Raw genomic sequence first — 23,474 nt, forward strand, 5'->3', positions numbered from 1 at the left:
TATATTTTAATCTTTAAACTTTAAAAATAATCTATAATCCTCTTAATTCAACTGCATTAAATATTTTTAAGGTGTCAAACATGTTTTAAAATACGTTTTTCACAGTTTTAACATATTTCAGACGGTTTTAACGTGTTTAAGTTTAAATGTCAATCTAAAACACTTTTTAATAAACTCAAAATGTTAATGTTAATAGGTTAAAAAGACTATACTAATTTATTTTTAAAATTTAAAAATTAAAATATATCGAAATTTAGAATAAAAAAAATTCTAATTAAGACTAAAACCATATTTAAGCTTTAAATAAATAAATAATCTAATTATGTCAAGGGCTAATATTGCAACATTTAAATGGATTATTGTTTGTGATTAATAAACATTAAAAATAAAAGAGGTAACAATGTGTACTTGTTTACGTAATAATGAATTGTTGGTTCTTATGTACAGTTGAATCTGTCATTCTTGCTCTATGCCTTTTTTCTTATCAAAGTAAAACTTACTCCATTTCAGTGGTAACTTACAACAATCTAAGGTCACTCTGGCACGTCTTTATCGCTTGCTTTTCGTCCTCACCTTCGTTCTGTGTACTATATATATGGTTTCATTTCCTCTTGAAGTTGTCAAATTTCATAAAAGATATACTATGGAACACCAAAAAGAGGAGCTAGCAGAACCAGTTAGTCCTGTGGGACAATACTTCAACAGCTCTGTGCTATGCATTTACATCATAGGAGTTTTAGAATTCGAAGTTCCAATAGATGACTTGCAAACATATGCTCTTCTCCAGGATGTTTTCCTTCCCATCAATCCACGCTTCTCCTCCATCATGGTTCTCTCTTTTGCTTCCTTACTACACTGTTTCATTTATTTTCATGTGCATGTGATGTTCAAGAACATTAGAATATATAACACAATTTTTAAGTCCCCAATATTTGGCTAGTTAATGTCATGATCTCGTTATTAAGTTAGTGCATACCAGTTTTTACCTTTCATATCAAGTCTGAAATTTGCATTGATCATATGGTTACCAGGTCCAAGATAAAAATGGAGAGAAACAATGGAAGAAAGTTGATGTGAACTTGAAAGATCATGTTCACATCCCCATATTCCCCGAGGGCAAAACAGTGGAACATGACAAATATTTCCATGACTATTTATCAAGCATAGCAATGGAGCAATTGCCACAAAGCAGACCTTTATGGGAAATTCACATGATCAACTACCCTACAAGTGATGCATGTAGCACTATAATATTTAAGCTTCACCATGCACTTGGTGATGGCTATTCTCTCATGGGTGCACTTCTTTCTTGTCTACACCGAGCTGATGACCCTTTTCTTCCCTTGTCCTTTCCTTCTCTCAAACAATCTAAACCAGAAGCTTCCACTAAAAGCTTCTGCAGAAAATTCTCCTATATGTTGTCCTCTGCCTTTAACACTGTCTCAGATTTTGGATGGAGTGTGTTGAAGAGTAGCATCATCAGTGATGATAGAACACCAATAAGGTTCGGAGATGATGGAGCCGACTTTCAACCAATTTCCATATCAAGCATGACATTCTCCATTGACCATATCAAGGACATCAAATCCAGACTTGGAGTGGTATGAAAACAATTTCTGGTTGTTGAACTTTATCTTTGACTTTAGCCATACATATAGTCTTTTTGGATCGCCTACTTGTCAGAGTAGACACATGTATACTATTATTCAGTATTCAACTTGTGGTGGTAGAACTGGTTGGATCTTATTATTATTCAGTATTCAGTATTCATCTTTATACAATCACTTATCTAATTACATTCCATCATGCAATAAAACAACCTTACCATGTAACCACTACTTTCTATGAATCATGGTCCATCACTATCTTCAAATCATTGACATAGTATCATTTTTTTTGAACAAACTTTGTATTACCAATTGCAGTCTATAAACGATGTTATCACCGGAATTGTCTTCTATGGAACTCGATTATATATGCAAGATATGGATTCCAAATCAAAGAGCTCACACTCCACGGCATTAGTATTACTGAATACGAGAAACATTGAAGGTTATCAGTCAATCAATGATATGCTCAATACTAAAGCTAAGGGTCCATGGGGGAACAAAATTACCTTCTTGCATGTTCCAATACCAAAATTAAATGAGACCAGAATTTCTACCCCTCTTGAATTTATTCGGGATTCACATAACATCATCAAGAGGAAGAAACAATCTTTGGGTGTTGTTCTCACCGGGACACTTTTGGACATAGAGGGCAAACTGAGAGGACAAGAGGTTGGTAGAATATTTGGTTACTTAGCTTGAAGTTGATCATGATGTAGTTACTTACATTTTTCCTACCAATAATCTGTGACTGCTTCTTATGCAGCGAATATAAGCACTTCAATCAGAATGCTACAATTGTTAATTTAGTTCTTGTTGTTGCAGGCAGTAGCCAAACGCATTCGTGGCACATTGACAAAATCAAGTGCAGTGATTTCAAATTTGGTTGGACCAGTACAACAAATGGCTTTAGCTAACCATCCTGTGAAAGGCTTGTACTTTACATTGGCTGGTGGACCTGAGGTATTCTCAATCCCTTTCATTTTTTAACTAATCATGTCAGTATGTGAGAATCTGCATTGATTCTTAATTTCCTTTTCTAGATACCAAATAAATTTTCTAATTTTCTGGTAGCCAAAATAGGAATGACACTTTAAGAAGGTTTTCTCATAATTTTTGGCTTAAGAAGGAAAGTTTTTATCTCTTTGTTCCTTGACTTGATTGCTGTGATACAAAAGCACCATTTAATGGTATTTGCAGAGTCTGGTCATTTCGATCATGAGCTACATGGAAGTTATAAAAGTTACCCTCAAAACGGAAAAAGACTTCATAGACGAACAGAAATTAAAGTCATGCATGCAAACTGCATTTGAGATGATTCTCCGAGCAGCTATGGAAATTCCTCTCCAAACAAAACGTTAGAGTTCTCCCTCACCAAATCGTTGTAAAGAGCTTGGAGCTGCTTAATACGAAATCAGAGAGAGAAATTTACATATTATTTCCCAGGATTTATCAACGCCTTCAATTGCTATTCCATTGAATTTGTCGTGTGTATGTTATGGAAATTAACACGAAGCCCACCTTGGGATCTGTCGTGTATATATATATTTTCTTGCTCTATCTGTCAGCAGCGATGGTTAAAACTACCATGGCTATGGTAGTTTTGCTGAACAGGAAAATCTCACCTACGTAATCGTTGAACACTTGTCATGATATTTTTTATACAATTAATAAATAATCGTCTACAACATGAATTAATTACAAAGCTGTTGGATGTTTTTTACACGTCTATACATGGAGAGAAAGAGAGATCATTATATGAACTCCTATAAATTGTCATACATCACTGATAACTTCTCAGTACAGATCACTTCTGAGAGAGACACTTTTGTAAATTGTACTCATACGAAGTCATAATCCTTATCAATTGTCTCCTAAATTAATATATAGGGATAGAGAAGACTTTCATGATAATACACTCATTATAACTATATGTAATAAAGTGATAACAATTCATAATTTTATACGTATTTTTAAAATAATTATTATGAAATTGTTAATTTAATCATAAATCTTAAATTTGTACTTTAGAGTTAATTTAAGAAAGAAAGAAAATTCATCCACCGATTGTTTTCCCCTAAGTCGACTAAATCATCGTAACATGGTGTGTTTCGCCACCAACTTTGACTGTCAACGCAACAGCTGTTTCATCATTCATTACAGCGACAAATCACAAGAAAATAGGTTTTTTTTTAAGAAATTAGAATGGATTGGGGTCTTCTTCCACATTCTGCGGAGAAAAAATATTTTGTAGTTCGTGGAAAAACAATTCTTAATTTATCATGATAGATTTTTTTTTTAAAATAAAACTGTCGCAAGGTTGTTAAATATTAAAATAAACAATGTATGAAGAGGTAGATGTACATGTAATATTTAATAAAATGAATTGATTACATATAATATAATATGACTATTGAAAAAATTTAAATAAATAAATTATAATCTTTTTTTGTCTTTTTTCCGTATATATTAGTTAATTTTTTTTATCTGTACTTAATCTCATACTCAAATCCATAATTATATTCTTATGCACCACTAATTATGAGAGAGAACACTAAATTATTCATTGTAATGGCTACAATATATGGACGAAATCCAGATTTATAACGGTTACATTGATTTAGCGTGGTAAACTGAAATTGGGAGAAACATGACTCCTCGTGTCTCTCTAAACTAATAGTGAGTTTTGGTGGAAAACTTGAAGAGCATATAGTGATTGTAAGGCTTTTCTGGGGTCACAATTGTCGAAGGAAAATTAGGATGATTCACAGAATCAGGGAAGGCTTGAGTCTCCAAACACAGTCCTGCATGAGCATTGTATACAAATCCACCTTTCCCCTTCAGATTCTTGATATAGTTACCACTGTAAAACTGCAAACCAGGAGCATTTGTATACAGCTCCAACACTCTTCCAGATTTCTTATCCTGCACTATAGCTGCTAGTTTCTTCTTTTTTCCCTTCTCAACATCCAGCACATAGTTGATGTCATAACCTTTGGTTTCAGCCAGCTGGTTGATCCTGCTTCCAATAATCTGTGGCTTAAGGAAATCATAAGCTGTTCCTTTCACAGAAGCAAATTTTCCTGTGGGAATGAGTTTGCTGTCAACAACTGTGATTTGTGAACCAAATATCTGCACAACCTCGTTCAGAATGTCGCCACTGTTTTGGCCTCCTAGGTTCCAGTAAGCATGGTTGGCCAAGTTCAATGGAGTTGGTTTGTTCAGAGCTTTTCCTTTCATAAGTATAACCAATTGGTTTTTCCCACTTAGAATGTAGCTCACACTTATAGTCACATCACCAGGGAATCCTGAAACACAAATATCAGTACTTTCTATCTCTGTCAGAAATTATTTAGCTCACACTTACACAACATATTGTTCACTTTTCTGATCTTTTACTTTAAGCATTTCGAAGCAATGAAAAGAACGGTACAATGGCTGACCTTCTTCACCATCAACGCTGTGGTAACTGAAAGTGATTCTAGGACTTGGACCTTCCTTTTGATACCTTTCCACTTTCCAAAGAACATCACTAAATCCTCTGGATCCACCTAATAAATAAACAGGACAGACAGAGCACTATGGTAAAAAGACTATACGACAACTAAGGTAAAGGTATAGGTATTTTTTCACTTATGTTAAACATACCATGAAGTGTGTTGTTTCCTTCATTGGCAACTAATTTGTAATGGATTCCATTTAGAGTAAACTGAGCTCCTCCAATTCTGTTGGCTACCCGGCCAACAGTAGCACCAAAATATGTTGTATCATTCTGCAAACAGTTGGCATGCAATAACTTGGTCACAATTTATCCACTATATATGAGGGATGTTGGGTGGAAATAAAAAGAACAAACTTTGTGGTATATAAATCCTCTGTTTGGTAGGGTTAAGTTGAAAAAAAAGGAAATTTGAATTGAAAAGAAAGCATAAATCATAATGTTACTATTTCTCCACAACTCTAACTTCCACCAAGTAACTTACAGTAATCACAGTACCCTGAGCCTCACACGGTGTAAATAATAATGATATATTAATAGATTTTCTAACAAACATTTTGTCATTTTTTTTATTAAGTTTATAATATATCAGTATAATAATAAATAAATAATAAACTAGGAAAAAAATAACATATATAATATGATAAAAAAAACATGTATGAAAATATTTTTTCCGTTTAAAAAGGCTCGGGAAAATTTTTATCTGATAAGGGCACTTCACCTACTACCGTGTAGTGCGTCCTTTCTACGATATCAGAAGAATAATTGATTTTGGAAACTTCCAACGTGCTTCACTGCCTTTCTTTTTACCCTTTGATGTTTCTTTGTGAAAATCTTTCTAAACAAGACTACCACTAAACTAGTGCAATGTGTATTAAGATATATTCTCCGTCTTAAATTATTATAATTTAACTGAATAATGCCTTTTCAAATTAAATAGTATTTATATTTTTAATAAAATATTAAACTATTTATTTTATGCATACCTCCATATAAAGTAATCAAGAATTTTTATTTATAAAAAAAATTATTGGAAATTTATTTTTAATAAGAACTATATTTATTATTACTGTTCATCTATTTATAAAACTTTAACTTCAATCATTATACTATTTAACAATCAGAGCAAATTACTATTATTTTAATTAATTTTGGTCATCAATGATTATACCACGAAACATCATTGCAACCAAATATTCGACGGAATCGCACGATGCCTGTATAATTTCCTCAGATCTAACCTACACCTATCCGAATGCAACACTCAACACACCTTGTTGTCAACTTGTCATTACTTGTATGCTACTTTTCTTCATTATAAAATAGTTAGTTAGATAATATCTACATACAGGAGAAGTATCACTTCTATAATTTTAATTTTTTCAAAATAAAAATTTAATGAATTAAAATTTTATCTACAATCTCAAATCAACAAATTTTTTTTTTAAGAAATAAAACAATTAAATAATACAAGTTAATACATTTTTTTACATACAACTGGGGAAGGTAAATATGACAAATATGTATGTAGGAATGTCAGAGTGCCAACAACTAGAAAAGGGCGTTGAAAATTAAAAAACGCTATCCCTTTCTGTATTAAAAAATTGACTTATACGTCGACCCTTTTTTTCCATACTGACACAAACTTCAAAACTATCTTAATATAGTGAAATTTATTAATAAGTATTCAGACCAAAATAATAATATTTTAATCTAAAAGTAATACGTTATATTGGACTCAAGTGGTGACCAGACTCTGGGATGGCGACAAACTATACTCCAAAAGCCAACCAAACATTTTTTGCGAAACCGAATTATTCATAGCTATCACATGTTTGAATAAATCCAAGTTGTTGAACACGAGAAAATTATAGCTTTGCAGAAGAAAAGAAATCACAGAAGGTAGCAAAGTCTGAACTCACAATAATGAACAAATACAGGAGAGAGTAGACTCACAGTGTAATCCTTAAGAGAATCGTATCCAAGAACAACGTCACCCAACTTTCCTAAACACAGATGACAGAGAAATCAGGAAAATAAAGAAGGAAAAACCATGATTTGAAGTTTAGATCAGTGAATTATACCATTCTTATCAGGGAGAAAGAGGGACACAATTGATGCACCCCAGTTGGTGACCTTCAAAGAAAGTTCACCTTTCTTAAGCTCAAATATTCTTATGTTTTCCTTCTCAACAACATAGCATTTGACAGAGGCAGAAGCTGCTAAGATGAGACTCAGAAGCAAGACGAAGATCTTGGTCATTTTTGTTGCACGTATGAAGGAAGAATGAGAAGAAGAGATTGTAATGTAGGAGGAGGGAGAGAAAGGGATAATGAGGAAAAATGAAAGACAGTGGGTGAGAGTGTCACATAGCACTTCACTGTTTTCGGTTTAAAACCACAGTTTACATGATATACTCTGACTAGGCTTGTTGGGCCTAGTGGACCCTCTGTATTTATTTGTCCTCCACCCAACTCAATGAATTTAAGGTTATCTTTTCAACCTCTGAAAATCATTTAATTAATTCAAATTTGAAAAATAAAACCATTTAAAAGGATCAAGTGATAATCAAAATGTTAGAGCAGTTCAAACTCAACACTTTTTGGAAAGAAACTTACAGATGAACTTATACTTATAGCTTGAGATTAGTTTAGTTTAATTTTGAATCCAAACAAAACTTGAATCAAATGAATTTTAATTTTATATAAATTAAATTAAGATATATTGTGTAATATATGTTTAAAATAAATATTATCATGTCTTGCTTAATTAGTCGAGTAGATTCCTTGTTTTTATCAACGTTTGAGAACTTTTGGTTTTTGTTTCAATAATTGTCTATAAACATATGTATAAGTTCTCTTTGAGTCCATGCTTGTTTGAAGGCAAACCTAAATCCTTTGACCAAGGAAGAAAAGAAAACAAAAATCAAGGCAAAAACCTGCTTCCAAATCGGCTTTTTCTTCCTACACTATATAATTTCTAAATGCATCTTTATAATTTTTAAAATGATCATGTATGTGTTGTACAATTGACATCTAGATTACTTGTTATGAAAATTTTTCAGAACAAGTTTTCTATAATTTTGGAACATAATTTTTGGAATAAGTTTTGTAGAACACAAAATGTATTCTAGAATAAACTTTTCAAAACAAAATTTGGAAACAAACTTTCTAAAATAATTTTTTTTTTAGAATAAATTTTCCAAAATGCATTTTTGAACGAGTTTTTCAAAACAAAATTTGTCAAACAAACTTTTCAGAACATATCATAACTTTCAGAATGACAATCTTTTCAAAATGAGCTCTCTCTTCATCTTCTTGTTCTTCCTCACAATGCACTACAAAACTAAGGTGCAGCATGTGATGGATGGCGTAGTGGCGACAACTGTGGTGTGGTGAAACGAGGAAAAGTATTTTAGTCTTTTTCCTGTTAGTATGGGGATAGAGTTAGTAATAATGTGGGTGTATGATGGAAAAGCCTCCAAAATTGAAATATGATTGTTTCTGCTCTCAATCTTTGAGCTGCTTGGGCCATTGTTTTAAAAAATGGTAGGGTCTTCCTGCACCTCCATAAATTTGTCCCTGCACCCTATTTGAAAATTCCATTTTCGTCTTTTCGGATTATATAATTTGAAAGTTAAAAATATTTTTCGAATTGAGAAATTCATAAGTAAAAATTAAGAAGAAAAAAGCAGTGCTGGGATTATACTTAATTGACTTCTGAATTTCGCAATTCGAAAGTTATCTATAATTTTCAAATTATACAATGCAAAATCCATTTTTATTTTTTAAATTATATAATCCAATAATTATTTTTAACTTTCAAATAACTTCCGAATTAAATAATTCATAAAGGAAAAAAATTTGGTACAAGAATGCAGTGGGAAATTTATGGAGGTGTAAGAAAAAAAAACTGTCGAAGAAAATGTATCACAATTTTTGAGTTGCGCTTCAGTAAAAACATCTTCCTATACACACAAACATCTACACCTTAATGAAGACATCACAATCTATATATTTTCACACACTAGTGCGAATTTAAAGATGGTACGTAAACAATAATAGTAACATAATGGGTCTCATTTACATTCAAATCATTCAATATATATAATATTGAGACAATATCATTACAAAACACATAAGTGCGTCCAAAACTCCAATTTTACAGTAGATCTTGTTGTTTTGTGCCCATCTTATTCACAAATAAAAACCATAAAACATGATATCATATGATCATGCGTCTTTATTTTGGTAACTAACCACAGAATTTATGCTTAGACACAAAAGGCAAAAAGCGAAGTTCCAGCAGTATAATTTCCAAGAAACAATCCAAAGCCTATCTTATATCCATTTCCAACATATATGCACCCATCACTGACAGACAAGCCACCGTACACCGATGATCCTGTCTCATACGACCACACAATACTACCAGTCTCAGCGTTAATTGCATAAATAGGTCCTTTGACATCTACGGATCCTGCAAACACAATGCCATTAGCTACAGAAACAGGACCATAAGAAGAGGCATTACTAGGGTTTTCTGTGGACCACAAGATCTTCCCACTCTTTGCCTCCATTGCTACCCACCCTCCACTTCTTGTAGTCTTCTTCGATGGTCTGAGGGTGAAGTTCTTGTGATCAGAATTAGCAATGTTAGTATAAACCCTTTCTATGTCACTCGCTGCTCCCCATGTTCCACCTCCTGCAACTCCTCCTGGTCCAGCTTCCTATACAAATCAAACTTTTCGATGTTAAGATGATGTAATACAGTTTAATATATATTAATTCCTTAGGTTTTGAGCATTCTTAATATTTAAAACCCTAACCGTGGACCAAATTAGCTTGCCGTCATCACGGTGCAAAGCCCAAGCAAAACCACTCTTTTGCACAGCAACAACAACATCGTGTTTTGTTTTGTTGACATCGATTGTGAGAATGATTGGTGCCTCCCCAAAATCAGCATCTGGGTTAGGACCAGGTGGACAATTAGGTGTTGACAAATTGCTGCATGAAAGGAACCAAACATCGTACCCTCCGAATTGGTGGTACCATTCGATTTTTCCATCATCCAAGTCAAGTGCAAGGATTGAATCAGAGTGATTTTCCGGCTCAACACAATCATCAGGGTGAGTGGGTCGTGTTGCATTATTTTCTTTTTCTTGACATTGACGTATTTCCAAAGGGGCAGAATACAAGTTTCCAGTGGCAATATATATATGGTTCCTTGATGCATCGATGGAAGGGCTACTTCCCCATACAGCTGCTCCAGCATATTCTCCTTTTTTTCCATGATTATCAGGTACCATGAAGGTTTGCCACAAAATAGCACCAGATTTAACATCTAGCTTTGAGAAGCTTCCTCGAAAGGTGCAACATTCTTCAGGTGTCAGAATTTCTTCTTGTGAAGATGTCCCAACATAAAAAGCCCTGTATAGATTTGGAACTTCATGTGCAAGAATACTTTTACATTGATTCTTTTACGGTGGTTTTGTGTGTGTCTGTGATCATTTTCTTTATGTAAATGACACTTGAAAGTTACTCGTCTGTGTGGCACTTCATCATTCAATCAATTTGAATTTACATGAAAAATTGTTTCTATCATTTTAGATTTGTTTTTTACTATACAAGTCACAACCTACTTATAATATTTTAATATTTACATTATATATCCACCATTGAATTATATTGATTTAACATGGATTCAACTATTAATGGCATAGCAATTGTTAACTTCCAAAGAACTGATGATGTATAATATATATACTATTTTTCGGAGACCGCGCCCCCGATAAATTAAATATAATTCAATGATATGGAAAGAAACGTTGAAAAGTGTACATTAATTTGTGAAATACTTTTCACATTCATACAACCAAAAGTCAGTGTTTTTCTTTAGTTGACTTTTCGTGCTTTTATCATTTGGAAACATAGTTATGCTTATCTGGTACCATATTTTAATACACAAATCCATATTATTTAACATCTCAACATCTCAGTAGACTTCCAATATAGTAGAGACGACAAATAAACCAGTCTTCTCGAATTAATACTAATTTTAATGGAAATTTTTTGTATTTACTAGATATGCATAGATAATATTTAATTTTTTAAATTAAGGTTTGGTACTGAGTAATGATATTACGAGACACTTTTATATTCATTTATTATCGAATATAAAAATAAAATAGTTATAAAAGTGTAAATTTATGTATATTTTTAAGAAAAAAAAAGTAAAAAGTAAATAAAAATAATGTCAAATGATTGTAAGAAATTTAAGTGTATGAAGTAATATTTTTTAAGTTTATTGGAACAAAAATCTCGTTATAGAATATGGGTGAAAGGAAAGAACTGACCCGTTGTAGTAGGTTCCAGACATGGTGATAGCACTTGTGTTATGACTGTCCAAACGTGTCTTCCAAACTAACTCTCCTGTTGATCTTTTGAGAGCAATAACAAGTGCAGGACCATATATTCCGACCAACAGAACATCATCGTCTGCTATAGTTGGTGTTGCTCTTGACACAGTCCAGTTAACACCTGGTACAAACCCTGTTGCACTTAGCCCCGTTAGATTCTGCAAGTTCTGCTTCCACACCAGAGATCCATCTCCTGTTCTCACCGCATAAAGCTCTCCATTCCACGATGGAAAGTAGAGTATGCCATCGAAAATAGCTGGAGTTGCAGTTATGTCTTTGCCCGCTTCGAACTTCCACTTCAAACTCAAGTTCGAAACAGTTTCAACGCTGATCTTCTGTTCCATGCTGGCATATCTTCTGTTGTATATATCCCCACCATGGTTTAACCAGTTTTGTGTCTTTTCCTGAAACTACTCAACAATAGTAAATTCAGCCTAAGTAGTCAGTGATTAAAATCAATAGTAGGAAACAAATTAAAGTTAGCATGGCACAGCGCTTACATGAGAAGCTTCGGATAATGAACTTGTTAGTAGGCATATTACAAGCATGAAAATTATAAAACATGTGATTTGCTCGAATTTTGCCATGATGTTATGAAGTTGGATGTGTGTAATTGTAACCTTCAGGACTTTCCAACAGTGTTTGGATTTACCATTTATATATGTATGAAAGTGTAGTTGTTATTTTATTATGATATGACAGGCAGAATAATTTTGTTTCTGAAAATGTTTTTTTTAACACTATATGCATCATTTTGACAATTTATTTTTAGAAGTATTTTTGTGATTAAAGGATAAAGTATGTGTCAAAATAATACTGCCTTTTGTTTTAGTTTACCGTGTCAATGAGGGCGGCATTCATTTTGAGAGGCATTTTGGTTGTGTATAGACATTGGCTTAGTTGTCATCCTTCATAAAGAAAGAGAGGTAAAACATCTTTATAAAAAACAAGCAACTAATGCAATCCTTCTAATTCCTTCTAGATCAATACTTGTATATTGATTGTTTAAAGTAGAGCCTGTTAATTTGATTCTGTCTACCGGACAGGCTCTAACTTATGCTTGGATGGGTCCAATTCGATCTTTCAGCTAGCTCATGCTAACCTATTTCAAATATAAGTATGAATTAACCAGAGCCAACATTCGATCTGAGCTAAAAATTTAACTTAGGTCTACTTATTAAATTCGATGGATTTTTGGTGAGGATTAATTTGGATGAATTCGATGAAATTCAATTAAGGATGACTCGATCGAATTTGACCAAATTTTGACTCGAGTTGACTAGGTCAAATTTGATTGATTTTTGACCTGAGACGACAAGATCGAATTTAACCAAATTTTGGTCAAGAATAACTCAAGCAAATTTGGCCTTTTTTATTTGGAAAGGGTCAACTCAGCTGAATTTAAACAAATTTCAATGGAGGTTGACTTGGTTGAATTCGACCAACTATTGACTAGCGAGGACTTGGTGGAATTCAACAAAATTTTCGACTTGAACCAACTCAATCGAAATTATGCCAATGTAGAATCAATTGAATTTGACAAATTTTTGACCGAAGTCGACTTAATCAAATTCAAAATGGAGTCTTTTCTTACTTTCCAAATTCACCTAGGGATCAAATTTGATCGAGTTTGACTTGACCGAATTCAGCCGAATTTCGGTTGGGTTGTCTTAACGAAGATTTGCCCAAGGAAAACTTGACTAAATTAAGCCAAATTCCGATCATGGCCAACTCGATCAAATTTAGTCAAATTTTGGTTGACACCTACTCAGCTGAATTTGATCAAATTTTGTTTGGGATTGACTTGATCAAACTTATTTTTGGGACAAACTCAGCCAAATTCGACCGAGGTAGACTTGACTAAATTTGGTTAAATTTTTACTAGGATGACTCATCAAATTTGATCAAAGACTGGTCGAATCGATATATGATCTTCATTAAATGAATTGTTTCTAAAAATTAATTAAAGTCTTGTAAAAAGATCAAACACACCTTAATTCTAACCCTAATCCATTTGAAAGCAGACTTTAGGGGTTGAAGCTTTTTTTTCCTTTGTCAAGTAGAGATTTATAGAGGTGTTTTCAAAGATGAATTAAGAAACAGCCATGAACCATAGATGAAGCTGATAATTTTAATTTTAATTTAAAGTCATTTTGTTTAAATAACTATCGATTTAAATACTTCTTTAAAGACTACATGAATTGTCTAGAGAAACAATAACGTTAACGTTTGAATTGTGAAGGAATATGATAGTTATAATTTTGGTATTTTGGATGAGTTATTGTTATTGTCATGTGGATCACCATTAATCGGGATCCCACATAGCAGGACACAACAATTCAACCCATGCTCCGAGCATGGGAAAATAGAGAGCAAACCATACAAATATACTGCACAGGGTTTTTCTTCATCATGGAAGACATAATCTTTTCTGCGCAAAGGAATTGAACAACAAATCATGCTGCAAATCGACCCCAATATTAAATGTGCAAGACAACGGCATAATCGAAGGAGCAAAGCTAGAAAGTGTTTTCAAAACCCCTATAAAAGGGAAGGCGTTCCAGCGTTATTTAAAACCCCTATAACTCATTCATTGTTTTTCCGCGAATAAAGGAATCTGGTAATAGTGATTAATGTTGTATGCATTTCCGTCTTTTCACGCTATAATGCAAACTTCTTACTTTATATGGTGATGTTTGCGGTGAAGTCACGATAAGATCATGCTATTTTGTATAAAACTCCAAGTTTCTTCCTCTAAATAAAGAACTTTTAAAACCTATCATAGTCAACTTTTAACCACTTGACATGAATTCATATTAGAGATGAGATTTAGACATTGGCCTTTTCTAATTTTGAGAAAGTATTATTTTGATTATGGACATCTATTTTTAATTTGATATGAAAATAAAAATAAATAAGAATGAATAAATATATATTTGTCCTCTTATTTTTATTTACTCACATCTTAAAATTAAAATATTTTAATTAATTAGATAATTTTAAAAACTTTTTTCTATTTTTTTTTGTCATTTGTTTTATTTTCTTTCAAGACTATTACATAAAAAATTATTTTTTTCTCAATTACTAAAGTCATTTACTTATAAATAAAATTTATTTAAATTTTTAAGAAATTCTTTCTCATCATAATTTTAATTACACGTTTTTTTATCTTATCTTTTTGAACGAGGTATCGTAATTTAAGAAAGTAACCTCAACATTGATTGAATAAAATTGTTAAACTCTTAAACTATTGAATAACATAAAACATTTATTTTCACTTTTATTTATGATTTTTACTTTTGTATTTTTATTTAAATAATTCTTTTTTGTTACACAATATTTCATTAATCTCTTTTAATAATTTAACTTATTTGTATCGAAAATACTTACTTAATACATTTTTTTATTCAAATAAATTTGTAGAAAAATTTTCAGTTCTAAAATTTAGTTATTATTTAAATTTAATAAATTAATATTAAAATATTGTAAATTTTTATATTATATATATATATATATATATATATATATATATATATATATATATATATATATATATATATATATCTTCCTTAACTTTGTTTGGAATATTAGTTGGTTTTTTGTTATCTTTAAATAATTTGAACTATCTCTCTGCATGAGTTTTTAAATTGTCTGGATGTCGTTTACAAAATCCTTTAACAGGTTCGGGATAAAACGAAATTGTAAATACTACATTTAAAAAAGATTAACATTTTTAACTATGGTTCTTACCATCATAATCGTTGTTTATCAATTGTAACGAGGATTATGGTCATGCTCATTATTGTTTGGTAGTTCTATTTAGTTTTATTTTTATTTTTTGTATATTGTATTATGTTACTGAATCGTCATTATAAATATTTTTCATTTTTATTTTATCTATTTCTTAATTCTTATTTGACAATGAAATTTCTATACATCGTGGTTTTTAAAATATAACAACAAACTTAATAGTTATTGTCATTGATAGACCTTTAATGATGATTCAAGAGTAGGAGTAGATAGTCAATCTTAACCGTCATAAAAAAAGTTTTCTACAAAAGTGTCACTAATTTTGTTTTATATATTTTGTGATGACTTTTATAATTATACTTTTTTTGACAAATTGTTGATATAACATATGTTCATTTAGGTAATTTTGTTATAAAATCTCTCGGATATTTACTCATTCACATTCATTACAATCCGTAACTTTTTATCACAAAATTTGTTATTTATAATTGATGAAAACATGACTTTTTTAGCGTGCTAATCTTTGTATTTTCAACACTTCTTCAAAATTCAAATGTGAAATTATAGTAATTTATTTCCTGTGGAACCATGTAGACAATCCAAGCAAAGTGCCAAACACACATTAATGTTAGTATTGACCTTCACCATATTTACTAAAAAAATTTCCGTACTCACATCATCAAGTGCTCACCAATTTATAATTGACCTCGATTGAGTTAGGCATGAACTGACTTTTTAAAGATATTTTCAAAATAAAAAAATATATTTTTTAAAATTTAAACTATTTTTTGTGTATGGCATAAATTGTATAATTTTCTAATAATTAAAAAAATAATATGAAATAAATTATGTTGAATTGATTTTGTTTAATGAAATGTTAATGAGATATTAATCCATGGAGTTTTAAATTCGTATAATGTATTAATCAAAGTGTTTCTTTTTAATAATTGATAAATTGAAATACACTTTACGTGGATTAGATGGATCATAGACAAAAGTTTTCTATTTAAATACTTTATATATTTTAATTTCATTAATCTCTTAATATAACAAGTCACATTTGGTTATATGCTATCATTTATCCGATAACATTAACATAAAAGACTTTACTTTCAAACAAAAAAAAAACGCACCACTATTGTTTTCCTTATATTCGCAATAGTCTCTTCGAAACAAGTTTCTCAAACATATATCTTGAAAATTGACTCAGCATCTACAGGTTCAATCATGCCACTACCATGCAACATGCACTTGTATCTTTGTCTGATGTTATTATATATCCATTCAGTAGTGGTCTTTGCAGCAAAACCTGATGTATGATATATAGTAACCCTCATTATATCGTTCGTGTACATATAGTTTTAAGGACTACTCATGAATTTTTGCGTTGGTTTTAGGTAGCAAGACACCAATCACAAGGCTGGTTAAACCATGGTGGAGATTTGTTCAACCGAAGACATGCTTCCAAGGAGCGTAAGATCAGTCCCAAAACTGCCCCAGACCTACGTATGAAGTGGAAATTCTATGCTGGCAGAGACATCACTGCAACACCAGCCATATATGATGGTACCCTTTATTTTCCAAGCTGGAATGGTAACATCTATGCAGTTAAAGAAGCTGATGGATCGCTTGTTTGGAAGCAGAACTTGGACAAATTGACAGGTCTGAAAGCACCCGAAGGCCTTGTTAATAACGTAAATTGGACAGTGTCACGCTCAACTCCTACAGTGGCCGGTGATTTAATGATTTTTGGAATGTATGGTCCTGCTGCTGTTATTGCTGTCAAAAGAGAAACAGGTAAGCTTGTGTGGAAGACCATTTTGGATTACCATCCTAAAGCACTCGTCACCATGTCAGGAACATATTACAAAAGGTCACTATTTGCGCATCTATTTGCCTTATTTTCTTAGTGGTAATGTTATAAAATTTGTTTATGCTCAACCCTCTTCAGAGGTTACTACGTTGGATCATCTTCCTTGGAGTCACTTGTAACCCTTGATGAGTGCTGCACGTTTCGTGGAAGTTTTGTAAAACTTGATTCTGAATCCGGTGACATCTTGTGGAGGACCTATACGATACCAGATAACAATAACAGAAAAGGAGGATATGCAGGAGCTGCCGTTTGGGGAAGTAGTCCTTCCATTGATGAGAAAAGAAATCATGTCTATATTGGCACAGGGAGCCTATATGCTGCCCCATTACGGATACGCCAGTGTCGAGAGAGACAAATTAATCGAACTCAGCCTACTCAACCAGATGAGTGTGTTGAGCCAGACAACCACTCGGACTCAATCTTAGCCCTTGATTTGGATGATGGGAAGATCAAATGGTACCAGCAGTGTGGAGGCTACGATGTGTCAATCTTAGTATGCAGCGCTTCTCCCACACCTGGTCCTGATTGTCCTCCTCAAGCAGACGAACCAGATGTTGATTTTGGTGAGGCACCTATGATGTTGACCGTATATATAAACCGGATCAAGAGAGATATTGTTGTTGCTGTCCAGAAAAGTGGCATAGCATGGGCTTTTGATCGCAATGATGGTCACCTCGTTTGGCATACGGTAATACATAATTTATAGTATGATAGTTTTCTATTTTCATCTCTCCCACCCTTTTCAACGAACAGTTGGTGGATATCTCTGTATCAGTTGAAAAGTTTATTCATTTTGTTTTGTAGGAAGCTGGGCCATATGGGTTGGCAGGAGGTGGATCATGGGGTGCAGCAACTGATGAAAAGAGGGTTTACACGAACATTGTGAATTCTGATGCCCAAAATTTCACGCTCAGACCCTCAAATAAGATTACAACTGCGGGTGGGTGGGTGGCAATGGAGGCTAACGATGGTAGAGTTTTGTGGTCAACAGCAAACCCAGCTAACAGCACTGCTTATGGCCCTGTCAGTGTTGCAAATGGTGTTGTCTTTGCTGGATCCGCTGATAGAATGGGATACATATATGCAATTGATGGAAAGAGTGGGAAAATTTTATGGTGGTATAAAACTGGAGCTAGTGTCTATGGAGGCATGTCAATCAACAAAGGTTGCATCTATGTCGGCCATGGATACAATGCTGCTTATGGGTATACCTTGAACTTAACAGAGGGAAAGTTTCTGTTTGCTTTCTGTGTCTAAGAAGTTGCATCGTTGTATTACTTTTATTTTAAGGAATAATTCAGTTCTTTAGCTTTTGTAAAAAAGGTGTTAAAAGTTTTCTATCTCTTTCAAAAAAATATGTGATAATCATAAATGGATTATTAATAAAACGAAAACTAGCATATATTTTCCTCTGTTTTTAGCGTAGTTTTAAACATTTATTTATGCATCGTTAATTTTGTTTTCTTACTCAAATTATGATGACATAATACAATTTAGTCAAATTAACAACTCTGCTGATAATGTGAATTTTTAATTACCGTATCATCCCTTATCAAAGGTCGAATAAGAACTGCAATTGGTCTATTTACTGAACAGGGGACTAAAATATCCAAACTTCAATTTGAATGAGGCACTGGAAGCGAATATTAAATCTTTAATAATAACTTCGAGTGTTCAAAGTCAATCAAATAAATATGCACACTAAAAATAATTAATAAACATTAAGTGTTATAAAAATTCATAATTAATTTAACAAAATTTCTTATATTAAAAATAATATTGTAATATTTCAAATTATTAATTATAAAAACAAATCTAAACAAACCAGTTAAAAAAAATTTATTAGTCATAAAAGAAATATTTTTATTTAAAAAAAATCTATTATATAAATTTATATTATTTTAATTATAAATTAATTGTACTTAAGATACTCTATAGCGTTCTTCAATAAGTATTTATAAATGATGTAACATACCAATAGTTTTTGGTACAGATATACTGTTTATTCATCCATTACAATACTAAAAATAACATTAATGACTTCAGACACAGAAGGCAAAGAGTGAAGTTCCACCAGTTAAGTTTGTGGCAAACCCTAGATTTACATTATATCCATGACCCACATATATGCAACCGTTGCTAATTGACATGCCTCCATAAACACTGGCTCCTGTTTTGTAAGACCACAAAATCTTCCCACTCTTTGCATTAATTGCATAAATGGATCCCATTCTATCAGTTGATCCAGCAAATACAACTTCATTTGCAACACTAACAGGACCATTAGCAGTGCTATTACTAGGGTTTGCTGTGGACCATAGAATGTTACCTTTGTTTGAATCCATTGCCACCCACCCTCCAGTGGTTGTAGTTATATTTAATGGTGAAAGAGTAAAATTTTTGGCCCCAGAGTTTGCAATATTGGTGTAAACTCTCCTTTCATCGGTTGCTGCACCCCACGTTCCACCTCCTGCAAACCCACCGGGTCCAGCTTCCTGCACAGTATGAGTTTCTTTATCAGTTAAAAAGAAATAACAAAAGGTACAAGAAGTGATACAAACTTAAACTTTGGGAATAATCATAGGTTTAACAAAGTGAGTTAAATGCATTTAGTAATGAGTTTGAAGAACAATCAAAATCACATTAGGGTGTGATCACAGGCATTGGTTTTTAAAGAAATTCTGTACACTTTTCCAAGTAATGGATTTCGATCTTCTAAACTTTATAAATTATATTACAAATTTCATATATTGTTGCTGTAGAGTATGTATAAGCTTTATCAAAAGTGAAAATTTAATAAATTTATATATCAAATAACTTGTATATTTATGGAAATTATCTACTGTGTACCGTAAACCAAATGAGACTGCCATTGTTGCGGTCTAAAGCCCAAGCAAAGCCACTTTTCTGAACAGCGACAACCATATCTTTTTTGGAACCATTTACATATGTTGTCAGCATCATTGGTGCCTCTCCAAAATCAGCATCTGGGGTAGGACCTGAAGGAGGACAATTAGGAGTTGAAGCATTGGTGCATGCAAAAAACCACACATCATAGCCTCCTAATTGGCGATACCATGTAATGTTCCCAGAGTTCAAATCAAGGGCCAAGATTGAATTGGAGTGATTTTCTGGTTCAACACACTCATCTGGTTGAGTAGGCTTGGTTTGATTCTTTTGTCTTTCTTGACATTGAAGTATGTGTGATGGGGCAGAATAGAGGTTTCCAGTAGCAATATAGATATGGTTTCTATAAACATCAATGGAAGGGCTGCTTCCCCAAATGGCAGCGCCTGCATAATTTCCTCTAGTGTTATTGTTATCTGGTAATACATAGGTCTTCCACAAGATGGCACCAGATTGAGCATCAAGTTTTGTTAAACTTCCACGAAATACACAGCATTGTTCAATGGTTGCGCCTTCTTCAAGTGAAGATGTTCCAACATAGTAACTCCTGTGGCGAATTCAGAACAGGTGCACAGTACACAAAATGGAAAGGTCGAAACAAGTAATTCAGAGGACTACTGAAAAATTCACTATAATAGGTGTGGATTTGAGTAATATGCATGGAGTTGAGGATTTGAGAAATATGCATGGAGTTTTATGTTCAAAACTCTTTGATGTACAAAGTTTGGGTTTGAAATTTGTTTAGTAAGGTTCGTGGTTTGTATTTTTTGTGTCTTGGATATTTGTAGTTTTGAGGTTTGTGTACCTTCTTGTTGTGGGTTCATGGCCTTCTATTTTGGATGTTGGCTGTGGGGTTTGCCTAGTAGTTGGATCAATTGTGAGCAAAAGTTGCAAATGTGGTGATGTTTCTGTCATGTTTGTCTCTGGTTTTCTAAGTGTCTTGTCGAATGAAATTGGTATGGTGTCGGATGTGGTGAGTGGCAACATTATATTTTCGCCCTGTCTGGTTTCTTGTCAGCTCTTGTGTTGGGTTGTTGACTGGTGTGAGTCTTGTGGTAATGCTGGTTGGGTGGTGTATCGGTGTGTTGTTTAATTCTATTGGCTGATTGGTGTTTTGGTATATACAAACCAAAGCAGAGTAAAAGATTGCAGTGTACTGGTCCTATGATGCTAGCTTTTATAATGAACTTTTGTGCCATAAAATTTATGTAATTTGTAGGTTACTAGCAATGTTGAGTGGTAAGGAGGTGGAAGCTTGTAAGTGTATAGCAGCATCATGAGCTAGCTAAGGGTAGACCAGGGGAAGATGTATGCAGCAATACATCAACACTTCTTCTGTATCAACCACCACATTTGAGGTCATTACCACTTTTTTGGTACATTCATTGTTAGTTCATGCATATACTTTGCACTCATTCAACCTATCAAAAGAAAAATCTTATATTTGTTCCACTACCTACTTTCTAGGACACTGCCTCCTCAAACCAGCTTAATTGATATCAGATTCATACTTTATAGTACAATCCCTTTTTTATGCTTTTCTCAAACCCTCATATTTGAATTCCAATACCTTCTTCCATAGGCTGTTATTTTCAATAGCTAATATCCACTTCAACTTTGAAAACAAATCTTCTTTAAACAGTTTAACATCTTTAACTCCTATAATTCCCCATTTTACTTAGGCTTATATTTTGTATCCAAGCTTAATTGATTCTCCCATCACTTCCCAACTCCATAAGATTTCCCTTTGAGGTCTCTAACCTCCTTCACTATCGAGGGAGTCACTCTAAATAAGTATAGGAAAACTAAGGTATCAGACTTTCCCTTCAGACAGAGGACAATTTCCTCCTCTTCTGTCAAAACATCCTCTTTTTGGTTATTAAAATTTTCGTTTATTTTTATCCTTTCTAAACTAATGAAATTCATTATTAATACGTAAAGTCAGAAGACAACCTCAAAAAAGAATAAATTATCTCAGCTACTTTGTACACATATAAACAATAAAATCACTTGTGCATCCTTTCTTTAATTAGAATAAAATTTCATTAAAAATAATATTTTTAAACTAATGGAACGAGAGCGAGCAAGAAATAAGAAAGATGCTTCTACTCCAAACCATATATAGATGACAGAGCACAAGAAGTCTAAGATTGTCTAATCAAAATGAATTTGTGAAAAACACCCAAAATAGAATGAGGTGTACAGAACATATGTACCGAATTTAATTTATAAGTGGGAGATTGGACAGAGAAATCAGAAAAACTGCTAAGAAAAGAAGGCAAGTAGATATGAAGTTGTAGACTGACCCGTCGTAAAATGTCCCAGACATGGTGATGAGTGCTGCAGGATGATTATCCAAAGTGGTCTTCCACACAAGTTCACCATTTGTTCTTCTGACACCAATAACAATGGCAGGGCCATAGATTCCAACAATCAATAAATCCCCAGCAACAGTGGGAGTTGACCTTGACACTGTCCAATTTACATTCTGAACAAAACCAGTTGCTTTTAAACCTGTCAGAATCTGCAAGTTCTGCTTCCAAACAAGAGATCCATCGCCTTCTTTAACTGCGTAGATGTTACCATTCCAGCTTGGAAAATAAAGGGTACCATCATATATGGCTGGTGTTGCAGTAATATCTTTGCCTGCATAGAATTTCCACTTCAAACGTAGGTTCGCTGCTGTTTCTGGACTGATCTTACGCTCTTTGTAAGCATATCTCCTGTTGAACAAATCTCCACCATGGTTTAACCAGTCTTGTGACTCTTGTACTTGCCACTAGAAACAAAAAACCAATAATCAGAACAATATATGTCTTGTGATTAATTTTAATTCATGAGTAATCCTTAAAACTATATATGCAAGTTCTACATTATAGACTTAAACGATGGTGGTAATGGGTATTATACATCTGAAGTTGCTGCAAACACTGCTACTGCATAAGCACAAACCAACAGTGAAAAATGAACTGAATGCATTCTGTATTTAGGCAGAGGAATTGGCAAGATATGTTGGGAAAATTAGCAGAAAGACACTCAATTATATGGAAAACAAAAAAAATGGCACAAGTCTTCATGATGACACGTATGATCTAAAGTTCGTTGACTTTGACTTTAATGCCTGATAAAATAATGATAGCGTTTATCTTCCCTTATAGAAAACCCTATTTTCATAACTATTTCTATCATTAGACGAAAAAGATAAATATTAAATTATGCATGGGATATTGAAACAAAGAAAAATAAATTAGGGAAAACGTTGTACTTCGTACTTTATAATTCTTTTTTTTAGTGCCGATAAAAAAAAAATAATCTCTTTTTAGTACTTTTTTTTTAAATTATACAGAATAAAAAGATGATATGTCAGTCTTTATTTGTAAGGAAATCATAATTTAAGAAACTTTATATATTAATGTAATT

At 32.8% G+C, this 23,474-nt stretch overlaps 5 protein-coding genes across 5 annotated transcripts; 2 read left to right on the forward strand and 3 right to left on the reverse strand.

Annotated features, from left to right (window-relative positions):
• Positions 1 to 637: 637 nt before the first annotated feature.
• On the forward strand, positions 638 to 3,305 carry LOC108328772 (wax ester synthase/diacylglycerol acyltransferase 3). Its single transcript, XM_017562660.2, has 5 exons — positions 638 to 829; positions 1,032 to 1,601; positions 1,926 to 2,279; positions 2,433 to 2,570; positions 2,808 to 3,305. The coding sequence occupies exons 1-5, from the start codon at positions 644 to 646 to the stop codon at positions 2,967 to 2,969; spliced, it is 1,410 nt and encodes a 469-aa protein (XP_017418149.1). The 5' UTR covers positions 638 to 643; the 3' UTR covers positions 2,970 to 3,305.
• Positions 3,306 to 4,149: 844 nt separating this feature from the next.
• LOC108327792 (uncharacterized) lies at positions 4,150 to 7,493 on the reverse strand. Its single transcript, XM_017561499.2, has 5 exons — positions 7,191 to 7,493; positions 7,063 to 7,112; positions 5,256 to 5,379; positions 5,051 to 5,158; positions 4,150 to 4,915 (listed from the first exon to the last, which is right to left on the reverse strand). The coding sequence occupies exons 1-5, from the start codon at positions 7,366 to 7,368 to the stop codon at positions 4,281 to 4,283; spliced, it is 1,095 nt and encodes a 364-aa protein (XP_017416988.1). The 5' UTR covers positions 7,369 to 7,493; the 3' UTR covers positions 4,150 to 4,280.
• Positions 7,494 to 9,167: 1,674 nt separating this feature from the next.
• Positions 9,168 to 12,159, reverse strand: LOC108327170 (uncharacterized). Its single transcript, XM_017560902.2, has 4 exons — positions 12,025 to 12,159; positions 11,462 to 11,934; positions 9,935 to 10,535; positions 9,168 to 9,835 (listed from the first exon to the last, which is right to left on the reverse strand). Exons 1-4 carry the CDS (start codon positions 12,109 to 12,111, stop codon positions 9,380 to 9,382), a joined length of 1,617 nt encoding a protein of 538 aa, XP_017416391.2. The 5' UTR covers positions 12,112 to 12,159; the 3' UTR covers positions 9,168 to 9,379.
• A 4,242-nt stretch (positions 12,160 to 16,401) lies between these two features.
• Positions 16,402 to 18,539, forward strand: LOC108327089 (uncharacterized). Its single transcript, XM_017560801.2, has 4 exons — positions 16,402 to 16,588; positions 16,672 to 17,147; positions 17,226 to 17,835; positions 17,952 to 18,539. Exons 1-4 carry the CDS (start codon positions 16,502 to 16,504, stop codon positions 18,402 to 18,404), a joined length of 1,626 nt encoding a protein of 541 aa, XP_017416290.2. The 5' UTR covers positions 16,402 to 16,501; the 3' UTR covers positions 18,405 to 18,539.
• A 548-nt stretch (positions 18,540 to 19,087) lies between these two features.
• LOC108327090 (uncharacterized) lies at positions 19,088 to 23,117 on the reverse strand. Its single transcript, XM_017560802.2, has 4 exons — positions 22,965 to 23,117; positions 22,361 to 22,833; positions 19,998 to 20,601; positions 19,088 to 19,642 (listed from the first exon to the last, which is right to left on the reverse strand). Exons 1-4 carry the CDS (start codon positions 23,031 to 23,033, stop codon positions 19,190 to 19,192), a joined length of 1,599 nt encoding a protein of 532 aa, XP_017416291.1. The 5' UTR covers positions 23,034 to 23,117; the 3' UTR covers positions 19,088 to 19,189.
• Positions 23,118 to 23,474: the final 357 nt, after the last annotated feature.

This window comes from Vigna angularis, chromosome 2, assembly GCF_016808095.1.
Source record: "Vigna angularis cultivar LongXiaoDou No.4 chromosome 2, ASM1680809v1, whole genome shotgun sequence".
Lineage (NCBI taxonomy): Eukaryota > Viridiplantae > Streptophyta > Magnoliopsida > Fabales > Fabaceae > Vigna > Vigna angularis.